Source organism: Siniperca chuatsi, linkage group LG14, assembly GCF_020085105.1.
Source record: "Siniperca chuatsi isolate FFG_IHB_CAS linkage group LG14, ASM2008510v1, whole genome shotgun sequence".
Classification (NCBI taxonomy): Eukaryota; Metazoa; Chordata; class Actinopteri; order Centrarchiformes; family Sinipercidae; genus Siniperca; species Siniperca chuatsi.
In genome coordinates, this window is record NC_058055.1 from 21,781,702 (window position 1) to 21,801,537 (window position 19,836).

The 19,836-nt window shown below is 40.3% G+C and overlaps 2 protein-coding genes across 4 annotated transcripts; both read right to left on the reverse strand.

The window, feature by feature from the left end:
* Window positions 1-915: 915 nt before the first annotated feature.
* Window positions 916-5,965, reverse strand: kcnj15 (potassium inwardly rectifying channel subfamily J member 15). Of its 2 annotated transcripts, XM_044221700.1 has the most exons (3): window positions 5,725-5,965; window positions 5,397-5,486; window positions 916-3,556 (listed from the first exon to the last, which is right to left on the reverse strand). In XM_044221700.1, the coding sequence occupies exon 3, from the start codon at window positions 3,486-3,488 to the stop codon at window positions 2,466-2,468; it is 1,023 nt and encodes a 340-aa protein (XP_044077635.1). In that variant the 5' UTR covers window positions 3,489-3,556; window positions 5,397-5,486; window positions 5,725-5,965; the 3' UTR covers window positions 916-2,465. The 2 variants fall into 2 exon arrangements, with proteins under 2 accessions (XP_044077635.1, XP_044077634.1); XM_044221699.1 differs by lacking the exon at window positions 5,397-5,486.
* A 3,391-nt stretch (window positions 5,966-9,356) lies between these two features.
* On the reverse strand, window positions 9,357-18,186 carry smg8 (SMG8 nonsense mediated mRNA decay factor). 2 transcript variants are annotated; one of them, XM_044221698.1, is made up of 5 exons: window positions 17,231-18,186; window positions 14,224-15,127; window positions 13,692-13,837; window positions 11,448-12,332; window positions 9,357-10,254 (listed from the first exon to the last, which is right to left on the reverse strand). In XM_044221698.1, exons 1-5 carry the CDS (start codon window positions 17,789-17,791, stop codon window positions 10,042-10,044), a joined length of 2,709 nt encoding a protein of 902 aa, XP_044077633.1. In that variant the 5' UTR covers window positions 17,792-18,186; the 3' UTR covers window positions 9,357-10,041. The 2 variants fall into 2 exon arrangements, with proteins under 2 accessions (XP_044077633.1, XP_044077632.1); XM_044221697.1 differs by having other exon boundaries at window positions 17,168-18,181.
* Window positions 18,187-19,836: the final 1,650 nt, after the last annotated feature.

Consider the following 19,836-nt stretch of genomic DNA (forward strand, 5'->3'; position numbering starts at 1 on the left):
GCAAATAGTTATAGTTTTGTGTGCCCTCTGACCTTGAGATTTCTGCCTCCACCTCATTCCTACTTTCCACTGAAGAAATAGTTCTAATTAAACAAGTTAACAGTGTGGGTTTTTTTATGTAATTTGTACATAAAAGTAGATTTTGGTAGAAGTGAATATCTGAAAACCAATAGAGGCAAAACCAAAACAATCTGCATGGCTAGATACCATCTGAGGTAAGTTTGGTAAGTTTTCTGTGCTGAATCCTCACACTATAACAAGCTGCAGTTGTTTAAAAAAAACTTGCCCTTAAGTCAGCCATTCACTGTACGATGGTGACATTTTGAGATTGAAGTATCATCTGCACTGCAATACCATTTTGCTTGTTAATGCACTAAATAAATGTAAAAATGTCCCTCTTACTTTGTAAAGTCAGCAGTTTGCTGTACAGCGGCGACAGTAAGTGTTCACTGACAAACATGACATTAGTATTTTAATATTTTAAGAATATGTGGTTCATGAGTTATAGACTAATATAACTCACTGGTGGTAATGTACATTTATTTATATAAAGGCTGCTCTGACATCAGGACTGCAGCCTTTAGTCATGACATTGATTAAAATATTACCTCTCTGTCTCTGACGGTAAAAAGATCAGTTATGTTTTGGGTTGAAAGATTGTTTTGACCAGATACAGTCTCCAACAGCTTGAGCTCACTGCTCTTCAGTATTGCCACAACAAAAGCTGACAGCTAAAGACGAGAAAGAAGAGCTGGTGGCTGAACCTGTTCTGTCTTTCAAACGGCTCTATCCATTCATCTTTCTAGCCTTTCTTTATAACCACTTATACAGGGTCACTGGTGAATGGAGCCTATCCCAGCATGCACTGGGAGACATTCATTGTCTGTTTTTCGCAAAAATTAACACAACATTTCATTTAAATTTTTACTTAATAAAGAAACCTTTATTTACAAAACCAAACTAAGCCATTTTTATTAGCCTTTAAAGTCTACATCATATAACCCTTTGTGCCACCATACCCAATGTATTATTATACCTTAATACTCTATATGTCTATCCTAATAACATAACAAAAAAAGCTTACATTTGTTTCCAGGAATCATGTCATGTACATTCTGATTTCTTTTAATAAAGCATGTGCCATACAAATTCAGCAACAGACGCATCAGCACCTGTCGATGTGTAATAGACACTAACATATGCTCATATTATCATAGATTCATACTTCTCTACTCCAGGTAAAGAGATCCTCTTAGTTTGAAAATGATTTATCCAACCCAAATGATTCAACCTACATGCAGAAATATGCATTCACACAAGATGGCGATGTTTTAGGATTGGAGCTGCCAGAAATGTATATTTAGTTCTGATCATTAGTATCTTTAAAGGAACGGTCTGATATTTTTGGGGAAATGCTTGTTCGCTGTCTTACGCAGTCAGATGAAGAGTTAGTAACCTACCAGTTTCAGTTTCTGTCCAGGACAGAGATAGAATTTGTTAGCTTAGCTTAGCACAAGGACTGGAAACAGAGGGACACTGCTAGCTACAGATCTGTCAAAAGTGAAAAGTACACCTTCCATCCATCAACTCCAAAGCTGTCTGATTAACTACACATTATTTCTTTTTTTATTTAAATGTTTCCTGACCAACAATCACTGAGCACAGAGTGACTGCTAGCAACATCGCTGTCTTGTCCTGCTAAGCTAGGCTAAACACGTCTGACTCGTCCTACCTCTGGGCACAAAAATGCCCGTAAAAAACACAACTTGTCGTTTTTACACTGGAGTTTTTGGACAGATTAAACAAACAAGATATAATGTGTTTATTAGTGAGCTTCAGAGGTGTTGGTTGGCGGATTTTGTTACCTTCTGACAGAGCCAGGCTAGCTGTTTCCCCCTTTTTCCAGTATCGTGCTAAGCTAAGCTAACTGTCTCCTAGCTGTAGCTTCTATACAAACATAAGAGTAGTATAGATCTTCTCTCAATCTAACTCTCAACAAAAAAGCAAATCAGCGTATTTTGCAAAATGTCATTATTCCTTTCAATGATGGACTATCTGGGAATCTAAATTGAAGCAGTTACCATTTGGGGACACTGAAACTCTCCGTTAAATTTCATTTAGGGTTATCAACCCTGGTGATCCCAATAATAAGGCACATTAAGGTATACTTAACTAAATTAAAACTTAAAAATTAATATAACAAAACATGCTGGAATGATTAAATGAATAAATAAAATGTGCAGAGAAAATGTACTTTCATGTCAGGTTTTCTAGTCTGCAGGAACATTTGGGAGTCATAGCATTGTTATGAAAAACAGGAACAAATCACTTTTTATAGGATACTATACAAAAAAGCTGAAATAGTATGTGTTTGAATTAGGGGTCGTGGCCGTGAGAATACACTGACTGGCACAATATGTCAGCAAACTAACATCAAACAGTAGCAATGATAACACATGTATCCTCTATTCTTTCTTATAGTCCTCCTCTAGTTTTAGCTTCTCTGTGTTGTTGCTGACGAAGGCTGCATCGTTGCTCGCTTGCACCTTGTCAAAAAAGTTGAAATCTGCCACATAACGGCCACTTGTGGTGCTGAACAGCACCGGCTTTAACTCGTAGCCCCAGAGGATCTCCTGAGGAACGTAGGAGGTGCGGCTCTGGCACGTGGCTGCCGTCGACTCCATGGTGGCATTGAGGGTGACCAGCAGCTCAAACTCACGAGTACGTAGGTTTTCTGCATTCAGTCCTGCCAGCGGGCTGCGCTCGTCCAGAACATGGTAGAAGGTGAGTGGGAGGATGAGGAAAGGGCACTCTCCACTGGAGTCCATGTAGAAATCCACAGAGCTCTGGTGGACTTGTGTCTTCTCACCCTCCTCTGTCACATTGGAGTGGAGGAGCTTTCCTGTTAGCTGGCACTGGATCAGAAGGCTCTTCCTCATGTTAGCCACTCTCACCATCAGACACAGCTTGCCTTGGTGCCGGCAGATCACCGCCAACTGGCTGAACTTGATGGTCTCTGCTCGTTTCTTGGGCCGAGCCAGTTTGGCTAGAAAGGCGCCGGTCACAAAGATCTCAGCTAGGCCGGTGATGACAAGCTGAGTCACCAGAGTGAAGATAGCCAGAGGACATTCCTCTGAGATATAACGAAAACCATAGCCAATGGTGGTCTGCGATTCCAGAGAGAACAGGAAGGCTCCAGTGAGCGTCTCCACATTAGTCACACAGTGTGTGTGGTTGGAATTCAAACCAGCCTCAACGTCTCCGTTACTCATGCCAATTAAGTAAAAGATGACCCCAAAGATGAACCAAGTAATGACAAAGGTGGAGGCAAACAGGGTGAGTTTGTAACGCCATTTCATGTCCACCACAGTGGTCCAGATGTCATGCAGGTACAGCTTCACCATGCCCTCCACGTTGTCAATCCGGACATTGTTGTGGCCGTCCTTGGACACAATCCTTCGCTGGACCTCTGACTTCCTGGTGGTCATGTTGCTCTGTGTCAGTTAAAACTGATATTGACGTTTGATGTTTCAGTATGGCACTGCCAATGGAAGGACTGACAAAAGACCAAAAATAATATGATTAATAGGCCTGAAGCTATATTAATTTCACATCAAGCAGTCTAATTATATATATTTACACTTTAAATGTTATTTAAATAGAACTTTAAATATTATTTAAAGTGCCATCAAAATGACAACACAAAAAACATATTTTCTTTCTTCCCTCTAGTGGTATCTAGCCATGCAGATAGTTTTGGTTTTATTTGTCCAGTTTTTGAGATATCTGTCTCTAAGATTTTGGATGGAATTTGAAATTTTGATCTCCGTGAAAGTCTGGGAATCAAACCGGTTACCTTCTGGTCACAAGCCATACACTGCCATACCAGTGCTTCTGCATGTTTTAGCTAATTTACTACAAACCAAGAGAGAAAAAGATCAATACCGCTCTTAAATGTGTCTGATTAATATGAAGCAAAAGCCAGTTAGCTTAGCTTAGCATAAAGACTGGAGACAGGGGGAAACAGCTAGCCTAGTTCTGTCCCAAGGTTAAAAAAACCCCCGCCCTCCAGCAACTATATCTGTGTATTCAGACAAAACGCGAAGCAAATTTTAGAGGCAGCTCGATCGCATACGAAGTCAATGGAAAGAAGCGATTTGATGCGAAGCCTCCCCGCAAGTTGCCAGTATAGCAGTTTCCCCTGTTTTCAGTATTTATGCTAAGCTAAGCTAACCAGCTGCTGTTTGTATCTTCGTATTTACTGTATAGATATGAGAGTGGCATCAATCTTCCCATCTAAATTCAATATTTCCCAAAATGTCAAACTATTCCTTTATCACTACTTGTTATTTTCCAAAATATTCTGTAGTGTTTTAGATTTTAGGATGTGTTTTTCCTGCGACCCTGGGAAGCCATTACTTTAGATTAATTTCACTGGTCTGCGAAAACTAACTTGCAGAGACTAAACTTCCTTGATATAGATAATTCAACACAGTAAACATCATGCCTGCTGCTCTGTTGTTAAAGTTACATTTTTGCTGTGCAGTGCTGCAGTTTAAGCGCAATTTGTTCTGCACTAAATCTGCGCTACATCACTATCCAAAAGTAAAATTTTATTTTTAAACCTGAAAAAACAGAAGCAGCACATGTCTGTCTACATCCCTACTATACTGAGGGAAGTTCCAAATTGGGAGAAAATGGGTAGAAAATCCCAAAAACAATATGATGATGATAATATGATGTTTACTGTGATAGATTACCTAACTTGAGCAAGTTTCAAGCCTCTGCAACTTGTTTTTATACCTAATGGAAATAAACTGGACATCAATGGCTGCCTGGGTTAGAAATAAATAAAAGTTATGTATTACAATTTTCCTTTTGAAAAAGTAAACAAGTATTAACAGTCAAATCTATACAGATTGTGAAGACTGGTTCTTTTAATAGTGTTATAGTGATGTGTTAAACTGTAAGCAGTATTTTAACGCTGAAAGCTGCTCCAATTACTTCATAATACTGTAGGTGAGTTTAACCTACTGGATTGCATCATATAGTTACTATTACACCTAAAAAACCTAATATTGCCAATGTTGGAGATTTTCATGCAATTTTACAGGCTGAGAAAAGCCATTAAACTCCCACTGTAATACTCAAGACTCAATGCAGAAAATACATCATCAATCATAGAGGGAAAACAAAGCTGTCTTTCAGAGGTACTGTGTTTGGGCACTATCTCACGTCAAATGTAAAAACTAAAATCTAGTTTTGACAGCTGTCAGTTAAATACAGAGGAGTGATACATAAAAAATCTTAAATGTAGTACAAATTCCAACAAAATGGAAATGCTGTGTATGAGTACAAGTACTCAGTTATTCCCATAAGGCTAAAACATGCAAAACCTTTGGTTTGTTCCTTTAAAGTTGATCAAGATTTGTCCTCTGAAAGGGGACAAAAGTACAGGATTCAACCCAATAACGTCAAATGATGGTCTAAAAAAAAATAAAAAAATGTCAGATTTAATGAATAAAATATGTCACAAAATTAAATGTACAGCAAAACATACAGTGTCTACATAACATACTGCTATGACAGACCGCTGCTACATCTCATGGTTAATACAATGACAAAGTTGAAAGTTAACCTTGTAGTAAACCATTGCAGGAGCCCGAGAACACTTTAAATAATCATTGATTCCTTGATAAATCTGACAATGTGTATTATACTCACATCCCGCCGTGCTGCCTTGTTGAATAGTCTCAGGTGTTCTGTAAGACGAAGCTGCTCGAGAACATTTAGTTCAGTGTCTTCTTTCTCCTATTGTACCGGGTTTTGAGCACTGAACTTTGGCACATTTGTATTCAGGATAGAACAGAAATGAGAGACAAAGCCGAGCTGTAAACTCTGATCTGCATGTGGGTTGGCTTTTATTTCTCCACCTCCCGACCTGTCCATAGGTGGGAACAGCAACACTGAACATTTGAAGTTTGTTTTGCTCCTTTTATGGTTGTTGTTGCTTTACACACACACACACACACACACACACACACACACACACACACACACACACACACACACACACACACATTCACTGCTTCCAGTGCTTCTCTGAAAAACATTATGACTTCTTGGGACACTCAGTACAAATAAATGGTGGTCTGACTGAATTCTGGTCTGACACTTTAAATGTATTTGTACTCGCAGCTGAAATTTCCAGTTGAAACAGTTTCAATTTCTTAATAACACGATGAGTCTTTGGAGCTTTTCAAATTTCTTTGCGTGACAGTAATAGCTGAAGTTGAAGTGAAAGATCGAAGGAAGTTGATGTGGCAGTAAAAATAGAGGTGCTGAAAGAAGTTGAAGTTTAAGTGTTGAATGACATTTATGTATTAGCTTAAGTACAAGTATAAGTACAAGCTGAGTGAAGTTGAAGAGTCAGTTGAAGCTCAAACACTGAAAGGAGTTGAAGTACAAGCACTGAAGGAAGTTGTAATGTTAGTTGAAGTGATAAAAAGAGCCAGAAGTGTCAGTTGAAGTGAAGTCCTGAAAAGAATTAGTGTCAGTTGAAGTGTAAAAACTGAAAGCAGATGTCAGTTGAAGTGCCATCCAAGGGGACACATCATACTAATACAAAACAGAAATCGTTAAAAACACACACAGAGTACACAAGTTAAAACTTTTAAAATGAGTCAATTATGAGTAAAAATATAAAAAATCTTAAGATGTGTAACCAGTGAAAGGAGTTGAAATGTTGAAGTTTCACATGAAGTGTAAGTGGGGATTCAGGCCTGCAGTAAAACAACCCAGGGGGCAGCATTGGTGGGGGCATGTTGTTTAAGGTGCCATTGAGACAATGAAATATGATCCAGGAAGTCCAGTTGGAGTAACAGATTAATGCGTTTAAAGTCTTATCAGATGCCAAAACACTGCACAACATCACAGCGGCAACTACATGGTCTTTCGTCAGAAAAAGGAAGTTGTGCACATGGCGGTAGGTAGTGCTGAATTAGGTGAAGAGTCAAGCACTGACAGGAGTGGAAATGAAGTGTGAGTCATAAAAGGAGCCAGAAGTGTCAGTTGAAGCGTAAGAGCTAAAAGCAGTTTAACTGTCACAATGTAAAAATCAGTTGAAGTGTCAGTTCAAGTAAAAGTGTACAAGTCACACAGTGAATCATTTTTACTGTTACAATGAAGGATATGTTGAATGTTTTTTTAAATCTTGACCAGCGGTTGTTCAACTTTATGACCTTGAATCACACTTGAATCACTCCTTAGCTTTGTTATTACCCTCATTGTTTTTACCCTCATTCCTTAAGGCTGTGTGTGTGTTTGTGTTACTAAGGTATGAGATCGCACATTGATTTCCTTGTTCTTTGGCTGCAGGATTCAGACTAACAGTGTGTTCACTAAAGCAACGATGCAGATGAAACTGAGAGACAGAAAGAAGAATACATACTTTACACTTTGATCTCTCTGTTTCCACCAGTAAAGCTATCTTATCCTGTTGATCTTAACTTGTTATCACATCACACATCACACATGAAAGATGGAGCTACAGAAGAAACATGGGAAGGAGTTTTAACAAGCTGGATGCAACAGCTTCCCATTTTCTCTAAGGATATAAGGCACTGCACAACACCTGACAGAGAACAACAGACTATTGTACAAACAATGAAGGTGCCAGTACTTTTGCTGTCTGGTCGGTGAAATTATCAAACATAGTGATTTATGCAGGTTGAATTTATTCATAAAGTGGTTATTTTGTCAATGCATTTACATGCACACAAGTATCCTGGTTATGATTGGGTATCCCAGTTATCTGTTGCGCATGAAAACACCTTATCCAGGTTTCTAAGACCAGGATATGCTACCTGGAGTACTCCGATAGAAACCCCGTATCCAGGTTTCTGAACATTTTCTGTAGGTACAGAACATAGTGACTGAGATAGTGAGAAATCAAGACACAACTGCACAGAGATAATCAGAAACCTGGATACTGTTAGCGTCATGTAAACAGGGATAGGAATAACCAGGTTTCTGATGTTTACATGGAACATCAGAAACCTGGTCAAGATCAAGATCAAGATCAAAACCAGGATACCAGTGCACATGTAAACGCACTCTATAGAGAAAGATGACAGTAGCCCACCATTTGTGTCCAAATATTTTTAAAGAGCATCACTCAAATGTTTCATGTAAACTCAAGTTATTACTTTTCAGCAGTTGTGTTTAAAGGGGCACTCTAAATGTCGTCTGGGGCTGTGGAGGGAGCTTTCAAAAGTTATGCCTCATTATTTAAAATTAATTAGAAGGATTTTGAATCCAATCCTAAGAATTTGACAGGAAGCCAGTACCGGGGTGATATGGAAACGCTGTGGAGTCTTAGTTAGTTAGCAGCAGAATTTTGAACTAATTATAAACATGCTATCGCTCTCATCTCTAGTTTGACACATATATCAGGGAATAAAAGAGTCCCTTGAGGAGCCATCTCTTTGTCAGTTTAACTTTGGTCCAAGCTTTAAAAGGGGTCATTTGTCTCCAACAATGGATGATGAGATGGTTTAACCAAGATGGAGTCCAACGCCATCTAGTGGACAATAACTACAATGCAATGCATATTGCTTAAAAACCTACCTGTAACCCAAGGATTTTCTCTTTTAGGCTGCCCTTGGTCTTAGTGAGATATTTCATTATCCGATCTAAGTTACACGGAGATAGATAGAAAAACATACCTTGACTTTTGCACTTTGTTCAGTTTAGTATTTACCTCTACATCACTGAGTAAATGTCTCTCATAACATTATAATCAGTGGTGGAAAAAGTACTCAGACTTGTGTAAAAGTACACAAATATTACCAGCAAAATGTACTTCAAAAGTAAAAGTACTCACTATGCAAAATGGCCCCTTTCAGAGTGTTAAATTATGGAGCCCACTTGGTCCTGAAAGATTATCATTTGTACAGTTTTTATCATGTGCAACAAGATAAAAGTATTTTTCAGGACTTCAGGGGCTCTCCTGTTAGTTTTCTTGTGGGGCAATTTACAACTTTATCATCCTTATAAGTACATGATGACCTGAGGTCATCATGTACTTATGCAAATCCCTGCAGAGCTTCACACAACTCCAACCTGATTTTGTCTAATCAGAAACATAACTGAAAACACCTGTGAGGGTCTGTGGGGCCTTTAATCTATAACAATGCATCATATTTGATAAGTTGAAGTAACTACAGCAGTTAAATAAATGTTGAGTAAAAAGTACAATATAAGTAGTCGTAGTAGTGGAGTAGAAGTACTGCAAAATTGTACTTGAGTAAAAGTACTTAGTTACTTTCAACCACTGTAAATAATAACATCTGAAAGAGAATGACAAACAGTTATTTTTATTTACAGAAAAACATGAACATGTTCCTCTCCAGTACCCAGAGTATCAGGTATGTCTGGCTAAGTAGTAATCAGTGTTGCAGTAGGATATGTGTTGTGATACCACGCTACACATGAAGCAGAATACAGGTAACACTTTATTGTAACTCCCCCTATTTTGCAGTGTGTGTGAATGTTGGATTGTTGGTTTCGAAAAGTTACAGAAATTGTTGGACAGACCAACGTCGGAAAGGTGTGGGGGGAGGGGGTTTCTGAAGCTGTTCGACCATCCGACAAGCACTTCTGAAGAAGCACTCCGGCAGCTTAAAGCCCTGCTATCGGCTGCTAGAGGCTACAGTGTCCCTTTCACCTTACAATACCCAAGAAGTGTCCACTACAGAATGGGTTCGTCCTCTGGGGAGCATGAAAGTGTTCAGTAAATTTGTTTGAATCAAAAATCTAAATCAATGAGATTCAATCTCTGGGTACCGTGAATATCCACAGCACATTTCATGGAAATCCGACCATTTGTTTCTAACACCACTGTGTTCTAACACCAAAGTGTTGGTAGAGGCCAGATTTTAACTTAAGGTCAGACAAACAAAATTTTCTCAGCCTACATCCAAAGGTGTAAATAAATAGGAGTGGGTCCAGGAAGGTGAAGTCCTTCATACTGTAAAAAGTTCACTGTGGTGGAGGGTTCGCAGTGGTGGCCTTCAGGATGCCTCGCAGCACCTTGTAGTTGTTGAGTGGCTGGTTCTCTTTGGGGGGGTAACAGGGGCCACGATCTGTTACATAAGAATAAGGGAAACGCAGCACCCAAAGACTGTCAGGCGACAACACTATGTCTGTCTGCTCTGGATGGAAAACTGGGCAGGGAGGAGGACCAGGCTGTACCTGAAAACACAACAGAAAAAAAACACAGTATTGTCTTTTATTAAAAATACATTCATTCATACATCTCTGTTAAAACTAAATATTTTGCTACCAGACATAGATTATATGATTATTACCCTAATCTCACAGGAAGTTCAGACATATGTCACACATATCATACATCATATTCTGGATAACGTGTTGTTGCCATGGAGTCAGTGAGTTAGATGTGGGCTACAACTTGAGCCCCGTTAATTTAGCTTATATTTGTTTACATTCTGGCAAATTGACACTTATAAAAGTTTGCCGAATTAGCAAATAGCAGTACCTGTTGGTAATGTACTCATGGATGTACAGACAACTATCACTGGATTACTTTGATACTGAAGAAAACTTAAAAACATGACGATTCTCAGGCAGGTTCTGGAGTTATAAGGAGTGTCTTTTTCTCTATGATTTATAAGCAGACTTATGCAACTCTCCCACATCCCCTTGGAACGCACGCCTCATGGTTCACCAGACCTCTGAATTAGATAAAAGTGATAGCGTTTTTTTAAGTTCATTTCAGTTTTTGCTAAAATCGACACAATGTTATGAGACGATGAGCTTCCTAGCTACTGTAGCTAGCAGTAGTGACAGTGTTTGCTACAGGTCTGATGGTGGCTGACCGAAACTCCACAAAAAAATGACTGAACAGCCTCCTGCAGCACAATCTACTGTAAAACAATCCCATTTTTAGTGTTAGGCGTTTAATGTCTATAACAATCGGACCCAAAAACATTTTACAACTATCATTGCTGCCTATGGCAGGCAAGAGAAAATATTTAAGACTTAAATTAAATTTAAGACTTCTTAATAATCTTAATGCCTTTTTTGAGGAAACTATATTGCATTTTACGACAAGATGTTCATATTTAACTAGGAAATCTTCAGATTATTTTAGTTTATCTGCTTGACTGGTTTTAAGGCAAAACTGATCTGCTCCGGATATCTTAGCTTCTTTTATTACTGCTTTTTATTTGTTACTGTAATGTTTATCTTGTTTTTATGATGTAAACTTGTCACACTTGTAAAAGAAGGCTTCAATTTCTTAATGTGCTTTTTTGCAAGTGTAAATAAAGCTTATATACAGTAAATACCTGCAACTACAGCATTACAGCTTAGTTTACAATGTCCTGGACAAAGAAGTCATAGAAGTGGAGTCAACTGTTTACCTGTGGGTTGAGGGTAACCTCCAGCGGGGTGTCAGGCACCACAATATAAAGGCGAGTCAGCTGGGCAAAGTGAGGCTTCAGGCCACGGCCCTGTGAAGGGGAAGGGATGTACAGTGGCATGTCTGTGTTTAACACCCTGGTGGCGGGATCTTTGGCGCCCCCTGGCCCCAGCACCTTCACTATTTTATCAGGCCCGCAGCTAATGAAGCGTCTTCCCCTGCTGTCTTCATACTCAAACCCCACAAAGACCCGAGCCATATCATCCCTCCTGCGGCTCCTACCGAGCCCTCCAGTGCTCCCTCGCTTTCCCACCAGGGTCTTGTTGGGGGCTGGCCATGAGGAGGTGCCTCCATCCAAAGGCTCTGTCAGTCCTGCGTCCTCCTCCGACCGAGAACGGATCACCAAGTCCCATGGCAAGAGGAAGGAAGAGCCAGGCAGAAAGCCAGGCTGTTCCAGACCAGTGTGGCAGTTGTATGACTTGGCTGGGCCCAGTTTGACCAGCGACCAGCTGGAGAACTTGGGTAGCAGGCCCTTGGGGCAGCCAGAGTGCATCATACCTGGTAGGTACTCCACAGTGGAGGGCTGGCGGTCAACAAGGCTTGGCCTCTTTTGCTGGACTTGGGTTTCGGTTCCTTCTCCGTCCCCGTAGGGCCCCAGGCTGTCCGTGGACTGGCCTAGACTGAGAGCCAGGCTGAGGCTGGTGTCTCCAGGTGTGTGGCTCTGGGCAGTGCTTGGCTCCTTCAGCCTCTCTGGCTCACCAGACCCTGAGGCCTCACATGGGGGTCGCTGAGCTTGGTTGCAGGCTGGGGCTGGGTCAGGAGTGCTGGGCTGGAACACTGGAAACTCAATCCTCTCCAGCTTCCCGCAACATTTCTCCTCCAGCATCTATTCAGGAAGCGCACCGTTATAAAACATGTGTGACAAAGACGTAGAAAAGGTGGGGTGGGGTTGGGCGATGTGACGCGATATGTGTTGTGTTTTAGATTTTATTTGAAGTGGCTATAATCAATACTTTTATTATAACAATGTATGAAATGACAATGTGAAAGGGATCGCTTGCAGTGAAGAACCTACAGAAAATTATCACCCAAATCTGCAGCTCGGCTTTACAGAGCTTTATAGAGAATTTCAGCTCATCATTTATCTGTCCAGCCTGCAACTTTACTGTTTTGGTTCACGCCCACTGCTCTCATAGTCGTTTTCGGGCAGCTGTTTTCAGAAAATCCACTGTACACTACTCGCTCAGCACCAAACAGCAGACAGACACAGTTAGAGACTAGCTGGTGAACATAGTGGAGCATTTAGCAGCTATATTTCCCTCAGGAGCTGTCGGAGACCAAAATCAGAGCTAACAGAGAGTGAATATTGGACATACATTCGCCAGTTGGACAGAAACACGACTCCAAATGAACGATAATGCTGCTCCTTAATTGCTGATGTATAAATAAGCAACTGTTTCATAAAATAACACGTTTGCCAATATGTCAGTGTTACATTTACAGCTTTTTGGAAAAAAAATCTATTAGTACTGCTTTGAGTCACATTCACCATATCAACTTAATGTCAATGTTATGTTCACAACAACAACAAAAATCTGATATTTCAGGTTTAATGTTGGTTTGATGCCCTTTTCGTCTACTGTATCCTTATTCTTTATTTGCAGTTTTGTACGTTTTAATTTTTGTCTAATTTTTGGATTTTTGCCTTTGCTTTTATTGTCCTGTGTATACAGGGCGCCATGCGAAAGAGAGTGAACTGCTACCATTGGATAACCCTGTATAAATAAAGGTTGAATGAATGAATATACCATGAGATGATAACCACTAGAGATATTTCTGTTCTGTTCATAACGTGGTAGGTATCCCTTTAATTTCTCCGGTTGCATTAGGCCAGTGTTGGCAATGCTGCAAATCAATGAGCAGGGTTCCCTATATGGCAAAACTGGATTTAAAGGATTTTTGCAGCAATGGAACGAAGTATCAAGTATGAAATTAATATACTCTGACTCCCTATAGACAAAGAAAAGAGTGCCACCTCCAGAAACACCTTCATCTAGAGGAAGTACAGCACTGGACACTTTGACTGACACCACAGCAATAATAGCTTAGCACCAAAAATGACTACAGACTCAGTAGGGTGTGTCAGATGAGCACTATCAGAGCTGCGTATGTGATATTTGACAATCAACTGAGAGAAGCTGCTCTGCTGTTGTCCTCAGAGGGAGAGTGTAGTGTGATTCCTGACCTGGTAGAAGTCATAATTGGCAGACTGGATGTCAAATGGATCCTCACGAGGAGCCTGTTTCCTGCCACAGTTACAGGAGCTGGTGGAGCGCCCCCTGCTGTTGTGGTTCAGGATGGGTGGGTTGCGATCCACGTCTGGCTTCTCTCCTACAGAAATGAATGTCAGATGTATTGGTTTTATGCTAACTCTTTTTGAATATAAATAAATATATATCCATACAGAAACATGCATGTACATTAACACATTCAGAACTTTCTGCTGATGTTTGTGGAAGATGTGCAACTTTCCTGTGACACACTCAGTTACCCATCAAGGGTTTTTGTCTCCAACTACTAATTAATACACGTGTGTTTCACTCAGTACATGCCTGAGGCTGATTTTAATGTAACTGTTAATATAAACTACATGGAAGATTCCAGTGTGCAGACAGTTTTTCTATTATACACCCTGTATATTACATTCACTAGGTTTCTGTCCTCATGAGCCCCAATGCAGCACAGCAGAGGAAAAGAAAGTAGTAGAAAGTGATCACCTGACTGAGGCAGCAGGTGGAACTTGTGAACACAGTGTTGGTCAGTCAGGCTTCGCTCCTCACACAGCTGGTGGCCGTTGCTCCAGAACTTGTAGCAGTCCTCATGAAGCTGCAGTGCGTAGCGCTGGAAAGCAACACCTCGGGCATGCTGGCTGTACACCCGCAGAGCCTGCGCCAGCTGGTTTTTGTGCACCGTAGTGGTGTAATTATGGGGAAGGTTGGACTGATAAGCGCTGTGAGCCAGTGGCAGAGCTTTCTGGCACCTGTTCTCAGAGAACTTTGTGTCAGCATCGAGAAAACCCTCCAAAACCTTCAGCTGGCCTTGCACTTTCGTGTGTAGCTCCGCTATTTCTTCATCTGGATTGCTAATTAGGACTTGGTGGAGTCTGGACGCGACCTGGATCCATTTGGAGTAGGTCGGCAGCTCGAAGTGTGAGGGCTGTGGGTTGCGGCCGACGCTGTCATCAAAGCCTTTCTTGGTCAGCACCAGCTCTACGTGCTGCCAAAGGAATTCCTTCAAGTTGTAGTCCACCACCTGACCGCCCATCAACACGCTGGCTGAGTCTCCGCTGAAGCCGGACTGCCAAGCTGAACGTCGCATCTGCTGGTAACGCCTCGGCCCTGACACCGTCGGGGTGGAGTCTTGGTCACACAAGATGCAGTTAGACCGCAGCTGACCCAGCAAAGCACCCACGGGGTCCTCGTCTGCTGCTGGTATCACATACACGAACGCTTGGTTGGCGGGCACAGTGAACAAGCAGTTGCTGCTTTGGTTGGTCAGGACCCTGCTTTTACGGAAGATGCGATAAATTTGGTCCTCCAGGGCATGCTGCAGCCTCCTCCTGGGAGAGTGCTTTTTGGGCTTGTCGTGGTTTCCTCCAGACTCTGAGCCGTTTGCAGACACCTTTGGAAAAACAAACAAAAGAAGTGACTTTTAAATTTCATATGAAACTATATCCTCAACCATGGTGAGGGCTGTCACTTAAAGGAATAGTTTGAGATTTTGGGAAAAACTCATCTCATCTTCGATCTTCTCACCTAACTCTCTGCAAAGCAAATTAGGTCCCTGGTAACCATTAAAGCCTCCAGTTATTTCTAACCTATATAGCCCAAGAATCCATCCAATGTTCCTAAAGGAATAGTTTGAGATTTTGGGAAAGCCGCTTGTTCACCTTCTTGCAGACAGTTAGATGAGAGGATCGATTGTGCTTTAACTCATCTCATCTTCGATCTTCTCACCTAACTCTCTGCAAGAAAGCAAATTAGCGTATTTCCCAAAATGCCACACTACTGCTTTAAAAGAAAAGATTGTGCAGGGCCTCAACAAGTCTTCCCTGTCACCTCTGTTTATCTTTTATTCCCTATGGATATATTCTTTTTTATTTTCACAACAATGTCACACCACGAGCAGGGCCATTATGGTCACAGGCAGGCCCTAGTATTGGACCCTGGGGCAAAAATGATCTCTGGGCCCCTGGTAACCATTAAAGCCTCCAGTTATTTCTAACCTACATAGCCCAAGAATCCGTCCAACGTTCCTACAGTGGAATATTACCTGACCCATGTTTTCTTCAGGGTTCACCAAGTTAAGTTTAAGACTTTTAAATACAACATAGAAGCAATTTAATGTTTTTCACGACCCAACCGGCCAAAGCATGAAAGTACGATGGAAAACCAGCAGGGAGGAAATGGCCTACAATGATTATTTGTTATATGACATTTTTCAGTACTTTCCAGCAGTATTTAACAATAATTACTAATGATATAATTAATTCAATAAATGCCACCTGGACCCAGATAAGCGGCATAAAATGGATGGATGGATTAACCAGTGAAAAGTTATTAATTCATTTAAGTTTTTGTTATAATCAACACTTGTTCATTATGAGATGATGAGCTTCCTAGCTACTGTAGCTAGCAGTAGTGACAGTGTTTGCTGACTGAAACTCAGTCCCATTTTTAGTTTTAGGTGTATAACCTCCCCCCCAGGCAGCTCGAAATCAGATACAAAAACATTTTATAACTAACATTATTGCCTACGGCAGGCAAGAGAAAATATCTAAACTTTTGTACATTAGATGTAAGACTTTATAATGCACTTTAAGGCCTTTTTTGAGGAACCTGACTTCAATGCTTTTAAAGACCAGAGCACCAAGTTGACATATTCAAATTCCTTTTTTTGTCCAAACAACAGACATAAACCCAAAGATATTCAGTTTACTATCACAGAAGAACAAGAAAAATTGCAAATATTCACATTTGAGAAGCTGAAACCAATGAATTTTTGGCATTTTTGCTTACAAAAATTAACTAAGCGAATTGTTTCAGCTCTAGTTTGCTGTGCGTCAGTTGATTTGTGATAATTTGTGTTTAAGAATATGTGCCATGTATGCATAACTGAAATAATAACGGTATTAAGACTAGAGTTTGACACAATGCACCTCAACAAGACAGGGTTTTAAAATCAAGTAATAATAATCATCTGTTTGAGGCCCTCATAGTTAAGTAAGTGAACACAGCACTGTGGTAACTATTTCCATAAATTGCACTACTTAATATTCATTGCACTACTGTTCTGCCCAGTCCAATTCATTATTGTACATATCCATCAGTATACTTCTGTTTATAGTAACGCCATCTGTATATAAGGTCCATAGCACCACTTGTAAAATATTTTCATAATACTGCTCTATCCTGCATTTATGCACACACTTTATATCCTGCACTTGCTTATTGCACTTCTGGTTAGACCTAAACTGCATTTCGTTGCCTTTTACTTGTTCATGTGTAATGATAATAAAGTTGAATCTAATCTAAAAACAGTGCATCTGTGGGTGTTGGGGCCCCTGAGTGTCTGGAGCCCCAGGGAAGTGGCCTGCTTTACCACAAGGTTTATAAGCCACCTGCTTGTAATTTGTTAAAAGGACTTTATCAAAAACAAGACCTTCAGAGAGCCGTTCATCTGGAAGACGAAGAGCAGGCGTGGAGGGCAGGGCCGGCAGTTCACCTTCCACTCTTTGGACACCGGACAGTCTTTGATGGCAGCCCGGATCAGAGGCAGGACCTTCTGTCGCAGGGCGTCCAGGGCTCTGAAGAGCCGGTCGTAGGTCACATCGAAGGTCTGGTTGGGGTGGACGAGCAGGAGGACGTGGCACACGGAGAACATGTAGAGCAGGTGGAGGCAGTGCTGTCTGTCCAGGCCTTTCCAGACGTCGTGGGTGTCGGAGTGGCCGGTGCCGGCGCTCAGAGACTGGCAGGCCCGCAGCAGCTGTCGGCTGTCGCAGACGGAGGAGAGCAGCAGGTACAGCACCCGGCTCTCCTGATTGTAGAAAGCCTGGATGTGGCTGTCCGCGGTGCCGCCGTCCTCCGGTCCGCCGAACAGCGGGAAGATGTGTTTGTCCGCCAGAGTGTTGATAAGAGACTCCTTCGGCTGTACGGGCTGCATGTTGCTTTTACCGAAAATACCGACAACACACAGACCGTCGTCCCGGTAAACAGCGTCCTCCTGGAGGTCTGCCTTAAGCAGATCCCCCATACTCACAGGGAAAGCCATGTTTACTTCCTTCATGTTGAAAACTCAGGGGAATAAAAACAACGACGCACCCATGTCCGGGTTCGTAAACTAAAATGTCCGGGTAGATGCATCATTTGCCTTATCGTTCCACTGTTGGCTACATGTGTTTTTCCACTTCATCCACTGGTGGGAAATGTATATTTACTTCAGTAAAAGTAGCAATTACACACTGTAACAATACTCCTTTACAAGATTAAGTCTTGCATTGAGTAAAGTAAGCATTATTAGCAAATTGTAGCCTAATTAAAAGTACTCAGAAAAATGCCCCCTGTACTATTATAACATGTTTTATTCATTTTATGTAATTATTATTGTTGTTGTTGTGATGCACTCGTGTGTAATATCATTTTACTGTTGTAGTAGGTCAAGGTGGAGCTAATTTTAAGAATTTTATAAACTGTTGGAAAGTTTTATTCATATGTTCATCATCATATGTTTTGCATTTAATGTCTTAATTTGTAAAGTAACTAGTAACTACAGCTGTCAAATAAATGTAGTGGAGTAAAAAGCATGATATTTCCCTCTTAAATGTAGTGTTTTATTAATATATCTAACCCATCTTATTTCATTTGAAGAGTTTAACTGCTGGACACAAGATGTCTCTACTTCATTGAAAAGTCCATCCTCTATAGGCTAAATGTGCACTGGAGGTCAAATACTGCTCATATGTACACATCTTAAACTCAGATTTAAGGTGGGTGTAAAAACAACGCGCAAGTGTTAAATTCTGCACATTAGGGCTGCAACTAACCATTTTTTACTTAGCAATTAATCTATAAATTACATTTTTGATGAATCATTTATAAAATGCCAGAAGATAATGAAAAAGGACAATCAGAATTTCCCAGAGTCCAAGTTGACGTCTTCAGATGTCTTTGTTTTGTGTGACCAACAGTCTAAAACCCAAAGATATTCAGTTGACGGTGATAAAACAGCAAATCTTCACATTTGAGAAGCTGGAACCAAAGAATTTTTGGCATTATTTCTTTGACAAATGAATTAAACAGTTAATTGATTAACACAATTGTTGTCAAAACATTTTCTGTCAGTTGATTAGTTGATACATTTTTTCAGCATTACTGCACAAACATCGTTCCGCACAGTGAAGGTCAAACATAAACATAACATTAAGCAGAACACATTTTTGAGTGGAGGGGGACTTTAAATTTGTAAACAACTGAAATAGACACAGACAGACAAATATTTTCCAGACATGTGTGACCAGACAAATGAGGAAAAAAAAAAACAGCACACCACTGCACTGCACCCCCTGTTGAATCATATGATGAGACGTTTCAAGCCATCGTCTTCATCAGTTATTCAGACTTTCAATGCTGCAGCTAAAAGCTTTTGAGACAGGTCACATGATCACTTACTATATATATCGTCCAGCTATAATAAAGCATACTCGTTTGTTAAAAGCCAGAATATAACTGGAAGCCACATTGACTAGTCATAACTCCAATTTCAGATACGCACAACTAAATTTCGAATAGTGATGTCTTAGTTTGAGATATCAAAAAAGACGATTAATTTCCATAAACGATGTTTACAAAGGAATTAGCAACAATTCTGAGCTAGGGGGATTTATATAAAGATTATATTATTATATTTATTATATAAAAAAGGTATTAATAGTTTTTACAGCCTTTGGATGTATATTAAAAAAGAATTGAGTTAATGCTTGACCTTGTTTACCTGTTAATGTGCATTTATGAATATGAAATTTAGCCAATAAAATTAAAAGATTAGTAATATACAATTGAGAATTCAAATGTGTGTTATCTTCTGGGATGCTGAACAGTATGCGTTTCCAAAAGAATAACATTGTCATCAATATGGCTATAAAAATGTTGTATTTTATATATAAAAATACATAAGTTATTCCAAAAAAGTCTCACAAAAGAGGCAACATGAACAGCACTCTCAGGGCTACGACAACACAATGTACAATTTATATATTTTTGGAATAAAAAAACATATATAAAATATAAAAGAAAAAAAGGTTCAGCAGTTCAGACAGTTATTAGAGTCTTTAA

Coding starts and splice junctions, on each gene's coding strand:
- smg8 (XM_044221697.1), bottom strand. CDS start 17,791: ATGAAGGAAGTAAACATGGCTTTCCCTGTGAGTATGGGGGATCTGCTT. Junction 12,333..13,691: donor CCAATTATGACTTCTACCAG/GTCAGGAATCAC, acceptor CTTCCTGAATAG/ATGCTGGAGGAGAAATGTTG. Junction 10,255..11,447: donor AGGTTACCCTCAACCCACAG/GTAAACAGTTGA, acceptor TTGTGTTTTCAG/GTACAGCCTGGTCCTCCTCC.
- kcnj15 (XM_044221699.1), bottom strand. CDS start 3,488: ATGACCACCAGGAAGTCAGAGGTCCAGCGAAGGATTGTGTCCAAGGAC.